A 9,748-nucleotide genomic window follows, 5' to 3' on the forward strand; every position below is an offset into this window, starting at 1 on the left:
GCTAAAGACGATGTAAACGGATGAGGAATTGGATTGGAAAACACTATTTTTAATAGACTTTTATAGCTTTTTATAGTTTGTATGGTTTTTATATGTATTAGGATGTAATTTAATTGTTTTAACCGACATATGTATGTTTATATATACGGCATCTAATTGTTGCCGGTCTGTACACCGTCCTAAGTCACCTTCGGGCTGGGATAAAAATAATGTAAATAAATAAATAAATGCAAGTGTGATTGTAAGTCTTGAGCCCTCCTCGGTGGGATATAAATAAGGCAAATAAATAAATAGGTTGGGATTTCTGGGAGCTATAGGCCAGAACACCTGGGGACCCACAGGTTAAGAACCACTGCCCTAGCACTGGCCAAATGCTAGGGAACCCTGGGAGCTGTAGTTTGGTGAGGCGCCAGCACCCTTTAACAGAGAAGGCGGATAAATCGGCAACTCCCAGGATCCCATAGCATTGAACCCTGGCAGTTCACATGCTACCAAAATCTATTCATTGGAGAGCGAGAACGAGAGAGAGCCTTTGTGCAGCTCAGAGCCGGAACCTTTCTTCCCGCGGCCTCTGTTTCGGCGGACGCGTGTCCCAGCGCACCAGCCCCCCCCCGCCCCCTTTTCTGCCATGGCGGAGGGGAAGGACCCGCTGGGCTTCTTCGCGGCCTACGGCGGCGGGGAGAGCTCGAGCGGGGGCTCGGACTCCGAGGGCGAGGGGAGGCCCGGCTCGGCCCCCGAGGCGCCGGCGCCGCTGCGGAAAGGCCCCGAGGGAGAAGGGGCGCGCCTGCCGGGCCCCGAGGAGCTCTTCCGCCGCGTCCACCGGCCGGCCTTCCTCTACAACCCGCTCCACAAGGAGATCGACTGGGAGAGCCGCGTCCTGAGGGCCCCCGAGGAGGTCAGGCATTGGCTGCAGGGCCAGGCGCGCGCCCGCTCGCCCCCCCCCCCCCGAGCGCGAGGAAGCCGGCGGCCTCCCGCAGACTTATGGGAAATGGAGTTTGGGAACGCCAGAACCCCTCTCGCTGAGGAGGCCAAGGGCCCGCCCTCAACTACATTTCCCAGAATCCTGCGCGGAGCCCGCTTTCAAACGTTAGTCTGAGGCCCCTTCCGCACAGCTGAATAAAACCCCACATTACCTACTTTGTACTGGAATATATGGCAGTGTGGACTCAGATAACCCCGTTCAAAGCACATATTGCGGGATATTCTGGGGGCCCTTCCACACAGCCCTATATCCCAGAATATCAAAGCAGAAAATCCCATATTATCTGATTATGGACTCAGATAATCCAGTTCAAAACAGATATTGTGGGATTTTTTTGCCTTGTGGCTGTGTGGAAGGGTCCTGAGCACCTTTTAGGCCATTTCCCCACAGCTGAATAAAATCCCACATTACTTGCATTGAACTGGAATATATGGCAGTGTGGACTCAGATATTCCAGTTCAAAGCAGATATTGTGGATGATGTGGCTGTGTGGGAGGGCCCATATTGTGATGAAGCCCTGATAAAGCCCTGGTGTTTTTCTTTTTGAATCGGATTCCATCCAGGGCCCTTCCACACAGCCATATAACCCAGGATATCAAGGCAGATCAATGATTTGAAGTGGTTTATTATCTGAGTCCACACTGCCATATCATCCAGTTCAGTGTGGACTTTATAAAACAATCCTGCCTGTTCAAGGCAATTTAAAAGGCCGGGCCGAGGCTAGTGCAATTTGTAGAGGGCCCAGGAAATTAGGTAGAGTCTGGCTGTTCATTTTGGGGCCTAATAGGAGGAAGTAACCTGGGTAATTGGTAGAAAAAGATATGGCCATATTCAACAGTATAAGGGGCACAAAGGCTTGTTTAAACCACCAGGTCTTCAGGTTCTTACGAAAGGAGGGGAGGGATGGAGCCTGTCTTATTTCTCTAGGAAGTGCGTTTCAGAGGCGGGGGACCACTACCAAGAAGGCCCTCTCTCTCGTTCCCACCAACCGTGCTTGCGACGGTGATGGGATGAAAGGAGGGCCTCCCCGGAAGATCTTAAAGTTCACGCTGGTTCATAGAGGGAGATGTGATCGCAAAGATAGGCGAGGCCTGAACCGTTTAAAAGCTAAAGTTGCCAAGTTATTTTCTTTTATCCCCTCAAGAAGTCCATAAGAGGTTTCTGGTCTTCTCGAAAGGTCACTAATGACCTTTCTTAGATCAAACAAGGCCATGTGTCTTTTCTGCAATATAAAGTGAATTCAATATTTTTTCAAATATGAGGGCAAGTTATATCCATAATTCTTGCATCTGCTTTGTTCTTAAAAGATAAGCTGTGTTCCCATCATTTCGTCCCTGGTGCCATGTTTTAACCTGATCCTTTTACCTCCACAGCCTCCTAAGGAGTTCAAGGCCTGGACTACCAATGCTGTGCCTCCCCCTGAGAGTTACAGCGTCAAAGAAACCAAGCCGCCTCCCCCTCCGGAGCTGGATATGGCGATCAAATGGTCCAATATATACGAAGATAATGGTGATGATGCTCCCAGAAACGCAAACAAGGTCAACTTCTTACCAGAAGATGAAGAGGAGGAACAAGTCAAATCAGGTAGGGCCACCTATAAAAAAGAACAGTAATAATTTGGTTTGGCTTCCAGTATAATTACAGTCAGCCTTTCACATTCACTAGGGATAGGGGCACAGTAGTAGATCTATGATTATTTGTTTTTGTAAATGTGTTCCAATTCCTCTTTTACGAGATGACATATGGATCATGGGTTTGATTAACATGTTCCTCTCTGGGAATTTAGGTTCTTCAGGGCTTCTCTATGTTCAGCTTTAATCAAAAGTTTACCATAGAGTCACCCTGGAGGCTTTGATCTACCAAGAGAGGTATTCTCTTTGGTTTTTTAAAAGGTTTTTTTTTAATTGTGTCTTTTTTCTGCACCTCCAACCCTCCCAAAATTGAAGGGACATTTCAATTGTAGATTGAAATGGAGCTGGCTTTTCTATCAAAGATAAAATATTTTATTAATTAAGAGCCAAACTCCAAATAGTTGGCATAGCTTTTGCAGGCTGTCAAGTCCAGAATCCCCTTGTCAATCTTCAACCAATAAGATATGGGAAAAGGAGTCCTCTTTATCTTGACATCTCCAGCACTGGTTTGAAACATTCTTAAGATAGTTTCAACTGTTTCCCATCCATTCATTTGAATGTTGGGCCCAAATTTTGGGCCCACCTTATCATGCAATGTTTAACATCTTAGGTTCCATATAAGCAAACAAATAAAGGTAATTGCCTTCTTTAGGATGCATTGATTTTTAATTTTGTTTTGTTCACAGAACAAAAGGTTGTCATCAAACCACCACCTCAATGTCTTATAGAAAAACGACTTCTCTAATCAGTATTATAGACAAATTGGAACAGCTTCAGGGGTCCCTGTCCATTACCTCTGAAGAAGTTCCCATTTGTCTGTATTTCTCAAAGTGTAATGTACAGAATAGGACATAAAACTCTAGAATATCAAGAATGGGACATAAAACTCTTTAAAAATGCATTTGATTTGTTTTAAAATGTTATTAAGTTGTATGGTTGTAAGCCACCCTGAGTCCCTACAGGAAGAAAGGTGGGATATAAATTAAAATGAGGATGAAGATGATGATAAGGTGATGATAAGGTAGGATTGGAACAAAGGAAAATAAAACAATTCCTGGGTTGCTGCGAGTTTTCCGGGCTGTATGGCCATGTTCCAGAAGCATCCTCTCCTGATGTTTCACCCACATCTATGGCAGGCAGCCTCAGAGGTTTATATATCTGTGAAATGTCCAGGGTGGGAGAAAGAATTCTTGTCTGCTTGAGGCAAGTGTGAATGTTGCAATTGACTATCTTGATAACACTTTCCTCAAGCAGACAAGAGTTCTTTCTCCCATACTGGACATTCTATGAATATATAATCCCCATTTGCCTAGTTTCCAACACACCTATGCTCGCCATAGATGTGGGCAAAATGTCAGGAGAGTATGCTTCTGGAACATGGCCATATAGCCAGGAAAACTCACAGCAACCTAGTGATTCTGGCCATGAAAGCCTTTGACAACACATAAAACAATTCCTGCTTATGACTTGAACATGATATGTATAATAACATAATCAAGCACTGCATTCTCTTTGTTGCTTCTCCATCCCACTCCTGGTCCATGTTCAGCTTGTGATTGACATAGTCTTGAGGTTTTTTAAAGGCCAAGCCAGACTTTATGTTTTGCCTTTTAATCAGTTGAAGCCATTTTTATGGTCTTGCATAAAATCTTGAGGATACACGTGGTTTTGCATTTACAAATATTGTCTTTGTTTAAAGATGAGGAAACAGAGGAAACACCTTCACTTAAGAAACGCAAACTAGATGCTGAAGAACAAACTAAGAAAAAGAAGCAGCGGTGAATCAAGCAGAATTTTAAAAACATCATCGTTGGACCTTGATTTTCCTTCTGGAGCAGTAAAGGGGAAACCCCGCCATGTGGCTAACAGTGCAGCACATTTAAGGATTCTGTAACTTGTGTGATACATTTTATTTGCTCAGGTTGTTTCACTTGGAAACTCTTTCTTTTAAAGCACAATTTCTTAGAATATTGTGGTAAATACCTCCATTCAAACAGACTTATAGAACTTCACAGATCATCCATAAAAATGATAGATGTGAAACTTGTGTATAATTTTTAAAAATGAAGACATGATGGAGGGAGGTGTTTTGGACGATGTATTGTGCTAACAGTGGTATTATTTTGAAATGTGTGTAAACTATGTAAATAAGTAACTAAAATAAAAGTATATGTTTGAACAGGTATCAGTCTTGCACGGATTTGAAGAAGAAGAATTCTTTTCCCTATCATGTATGCCTCTATAATGCATAACCAGTGGATCCAGACTAACTTAGTTGGCATTAATTCCTATTGAGACTGGGAAGATTTAAATTAAATTATGTGACTAACATGTCTGTCACAGAAGTCATAGCATCCATGGGGAGAAGAACATTATATGCCATCTTAAGCTCAGAACTGGGTATTCTGAAAAAAATGTTTTTTAGCTGATGTTTAGAAGGATAACAGTAGGAACTTTAACGAAGAGTTGGCATAAGTGGATCTGTCAAGTGTGCCTTTGTGGAAGATCTGGCAACAGAATAGTGGTTGAAGACACCTTCAGAAAGTAAGTGGTTGCAGGATGCAATGGTTCCAAGTGACTGTAGGATGCTGCCCTTATTGAGGGGAGGGGGCTCCAAAGTGCAAATTGGGGTCTCAGGGGCAAGGAAAGACAGATGAACCAATAGAGAGAAAGTGAATAAGGCAATGTGGGTGTGTACTTAAGCATAAGCCTCCTTAAAGTCTCAGGCTCCTTCTACACTGCCATATAAAATCCAGGTTATCTTCTTTGAACTGGATTGTATGCCATTGTAGACTCATACAGTTCAAAGTAGATACTGTAGATTATCTGCTTTGATAATCTGGAATATATGGTAGTGTAGAAGGGGCCTCAGAGGAGGGAAAGATACAGCTGAATCGACTAAACCAATAAAGTAAAAGTGGCAGAGGCAATAAGAAGGAGTGGCTAACAGGTCTGCTCCTTACGTTTCTTCTGACTTAGGACCTTGCCGGTTATCCTTCAGTAAATATTGTATATATTCATTTATAAAAGTCAACCACGAGTATTAATTGAGAAGTTTTGTGGCCAAAATGATGGATTTTGATGTGACCAGTGGATAAGTGGAGAGTCGTTCCATAGAAAGGGGAAATTGTTTGGGGGGGGGGGGCAGCCACCCCAGCTACTGCCACTGTCCACTAATGTCAGCCCCAGACATTCAAATAGGCCAGAAGTGGACAGCGCAACTGAGAGACTACAGAGTGTGCTTATTTTAGAGTCTCCTGGGATGGATTAAGCTTTCACTTTTCATTTTTCTACTTTGAGAAAGGATGGGTCCACCCATTCAAGCATGTGGTGGGAACACGGGAGAGGGCCTCTTCAGTGGCTGCTCCCAGACTGTGGAACCTCCTCCCAAGAGAAGCCAGAATAGCCCATCCCTGCTGACCTTCCGCAAGCAAGTCAAGACCTCCCTCTGCCAATAGGCTTTTGCGGAGGCTCTGGGGAGGGTGGGGAGGACTGGGGATGATATGAGTTTTAAAGGACATTATAATGCATTTGCTGTATTTTAATTCTTTTTTACCACATAATTATTATTTAATTGTTTTTAACTTTTGTATTGCTCTTTTTAAACTGTTTAGTGTGGATAGATGTTAGCTGACTTGAGTCCCCATAGGGAGAAAGGCGGGATATAAAGAAAGATGATGATGATGATGATGATGATGATGATGATGATGATGATGGTTATTATTATTATTGGTAAGAGTTACAGTCCAGTAATTAAACTGACTTATGGATAAGTTTGGGGTCAGTTTTTGGACTAAACATCTAGAACAGTGGTTTTCAACTTGGGGCCCCCAGATGTTTTTGGCCTTCAACTCCCAGAAATCCTGACAGCTGGTAAACTGGTTGGGATTTCTGGGAGTTGTAGGCCAAAAACATCTGGGGACCCCAGGCTGAGAACCACTGATCTAGAATCTTTAAATCAGGCATGGGCAAACTTCAGTCCTCCAGGTGTTTAGGATTTCAACTCCCAGAAATCCCAGGCCAGTTTACCAGCTGTTGGGAATTGTGGCAGTTGAAGTCCAAAACACCTGGAGGGACCGAAGTTTGTCCATGCCCGCTCTAAACTATATACAATAAATGGGTCTTAGAACCCTTGATGCTTTCCTGGAAATACCTTCACTTACAGATAAGCAAGGCTTCAAGCCATTCTTATCCAGCTCAAGTCCAGAGGAGATGGTGGTACATACTGCCCAATTTCTGCAATCCTGCAGCCTTTATTTCAGGTCTTTTTCAGAGGTGGACTGTGTTTATTTTATTTTATTATTTGGCCTTTGGGTCAGCAACTGATTTTAACTAACTAGGCAGTAGGCTCCCATTCACTATGGAGGACAGGGGGCTTGAGGAATCCAAACAGACCTGTACAAAATTGGCAGGAGTGTCCTACTGAGATCAGTGAAAATAAACTGATCCAATTTTTTAATGTTAAAAGTTTGCATAACTCTAGTGGGATTTAATATAATGGAATTTTTTTCTGTTAGGCTTGATATAATGCACAGATCTAGCTGTGTGATTTGAAAGTGTCCAAAAACAAATGCTCATACACTTGTACCCATCTTCCACATGAATGAGGATAGGCAGTGTGGCTAGTGCACCATCTTCTCGGGAGTTTCTGGTAGGGCGTTGATTGCTCCATTGTATTACCTTATCTCTGGAATTCTTCCACTTGACATATACCCCAAGTCAAAGAAATTGCAGTAGCAATGGGAGAAGGATGGTAGTTTGGTGGCACATGTATCATAAATATCTCACTTCTAGAGGAATATATTCAGAGAAGCAACAGATTATGGAAATACTGGCTTGAACAATCACCAAGCCAGATCTTCCGTTGTTCCTTAGCTCCGCGAGCCTCTCCCTGCTCCCCAGAACAAGTTTTCAGGAAAGAATGCATGGCCAAGGAGCCAGCAATATTTTCTTTCCATCATGGTTGGTGCACAGACTTGCTACACAAGCAGGTCAAACCTCTAGTATAACAAAAGTATTTTATAGCACCTTTGAAGACATAGGTAGCATAAAGATTTCACAAGATCACTTTGCATACAGATTCAGACTTACACAGCTTTGCATGTATTTGAATTTGATCACTGGCATAATATGAAAGATTAGCAAAATGCTTCAATGTGATCCTGGCTTTTGTTCTTTTGGCTGGTGTTTGATTATAGAAGGGTTGTTTTGTACACTGTTTCCATTTCCTTTTTTTCATTGCTTTTTGCATTTGTGTAGTAACTGTTTTTAAAACTTTTTTAAAACAGTTTTTATGAACAGCGACAGTCGCTGTGTGTGCCTTAGTGTGAATCAGCCCTCAACTAGGACTCAGGACCCTTCTACACTGTCACATAATCTAGATTATCAAAGCAGATAACCCACATTATCTGCTTTGAACTGGATTCTATGAGTCTGCATTGCCATATAATCCAGTTCAAAGCAGATAATGTGGATTTTACAGTGAAGAAGGGGCCTCAGGGGCTATTTTTCCCCTGTTGCTTTTTCACAATTCTGACTCATCTATGATACTTCTCATCAAAAATTCCTGGTATCCAGTACGCCTCTCTTTTTAAAAAAGTTGCAAATATTATTGTATTTCCAACCCCATTCACCTTAATATTGTGGGTAAATGTCCAATCACAGCAATAAATAAGAAAGAAAGAAAGAAAGAAAGAAAGAAAGAAAAGAAAAGAAAAGAAAAATAAATGAACTTCCAGCAGAAAACAGCCCTTAACCTTGTTACTTTTGTGGCATTACCTTGGAGAGAAACTGGAGAAATCGGGGCACCACTTTGCCTTTAAAAAAAGATACCCTGCTTTGGAGAAGGGACTCCCCCGCGACACATAAAATTGTTACCTGGGACATTTTCACTGTTTAAAATTCTGCTCTCAAGTCTCAATTCCCAGACTGCTGTAGCCAAAGCCTTTTTCTCAGGCCCAGTGTGCCATCCCTCCTCCATCTGGGATCGATAAACAAGATAAAGTAGAAATGCTAATTTGGAGTCTGAGAAAAAGTTGCGGTTCATTCAAGTAGCATATGCTTTTGCGAAAAGGAGTGGAGATGAAAGCGGCCTGACTTTTAAGAGCTAACCAGAGAGCTGTGGCTTACACCAAGACGCCAACTGCTTGCACTCAGCATGTTTGCAAGTGACAGATGTTCTCCTGGAAGGCAGTCTCTGTTCTCCGGGAACAATGAGTGCAGTAAATAACCTGGATCCTGGTGTCCTTTCAGGCACGAGGAGCATCTACAACTGGCTTAGAGAATGGACTTCTGGCCTCCCCCCCCCCCCCCCCCCCAGTAAGTTCTGTGTATTCTTACTGCATGAGGAGCTGATCAGCAATAGAAGTGATTTCTAAGATTCAGAAGCAGACACATTTGATCTCTGGTATCTCCTGACAGAATAAAGACTTCTTGGAAAGTTACTTTTTAAAAAGGTAACTGTTCCATTTTGTGTTAAGCCTATTTTAAAGATTGCTCGTTGCTCTTATAACTCCCACAAACACAAGCCCGGTGGCACAGTGGTTAAACCACTGAGTTGCTAAACTTGTTGATCGAAAGGTCACAGGTTCGAATCTGGGGAGTGGCGTGAGCTTCTGCTGTTTGGTGGTTCCAATCTGGAGTGCAGGGTGAGCTCCCACTGCTAGCCCCAGCTTCTGCCAACATAGCAGTTCGAAAACATAAATGTGAGTAGATATGTGAGTAGATCAATAGGTACCGCTCCAGCGGGAAGATAATGGCACTCCATGCAGTCATGCTGGCCACATGACCTTTGAGGTGTCTATGGACAATGCCGGCTCTTTGGCTTAGAAATGGAGATGAGCACCACACCCCAGAGTCGGACACGACTGGACTTAATGTCAGGGGAAAACTTTACCTTTACCTGTGTTTGTTGTTGTTGTTGTTGTTGTTGTTGTTGTTGTTGTTGTGTGTGTTTAGGTTTTTTCCCCAATTTATGATGACTCTAAGGTGAACCTATCATGGGATTTTCTCAGGTTAAGAATGGATGACTTGCCCAAAGTTACCCAGTGGGCAAGTAGGGATTCATAATCCAGTGCACACTTTGTTCCTTTTTTATTACTTTCCAATACCTTTTGGAAAAAGAAACCTTAGAATA

General features: G+C 42.9%; 1 protein-coding gene across 1 annotated transcript; it reads left to right on the forward strand.

Annotated features, from left to right (window-relative positions):
* The first annotated feature begins 588 nt into the window (after positions 1-588).
* On the forward strand, positions 589-4,796 carry C4H1orf52 (chromosome 4 C1orf52 homolog). The gene is made up of 3 exons (XM_060773856.2): positions 589-895; positions 2,356-2,566; positions 4,313-4,796. Exons 1-3 carry the CDS (start codon positions 629-631, stop codon positions 4,393-4,395), a joined length of 561 nt encoding a protein of 186 aa, XP_060629839.2. The 5' UTR covers positions 589-628; the 3' UTR covers positions 4,396-4,796.
* The last annotated feature ends 4,952 nt before the right edge of the window (positions 4,797-9,748 follow it).

Source organism: Anolis sagrei, chromosome 4 (genome assembly GCF_037176765.1).
Source record: "Anolis sagrei isolate rAnoSag1 chromosome 4, rAnoSag1.mat, whole genome shotgun sequence".
In the NCBI taxonomy this organism is placed as follows: Eukaryota; Metazoa; Chordata; class Lepidosauria; order Squamata; family Dactyloidae; genus Anolis; species Anolis sagrei.

What these genes read in the sequence shown, in the direction of transcription:
- C4H1orf52 (XM_060773856.2), top strand. Translation starts at nt 629, where the DNA reads ATGGCGGAGGGGAAGGACCCGCTGGGCTTCTTCGCGGCCTACGGCGGC. An exon ending in TCCTGAGGGCCCCCGAGGAG is followed by an intron (nt 896 to 2,355) that starts GTCAGGCATTGG and finishes TTACCTCCACAG; the next exon opens with CCTCCTAAGGAGTTCAAGGC. An exon ending in GGAGGAACAAGTCAAATCAG is followed by an intron (nt 2,567 to 4,312) that starts GTAGGGCCACCT and finishes CTTTGTTTAAAG; the next exon opens with ATGAGGAAACAGAGGAAACA.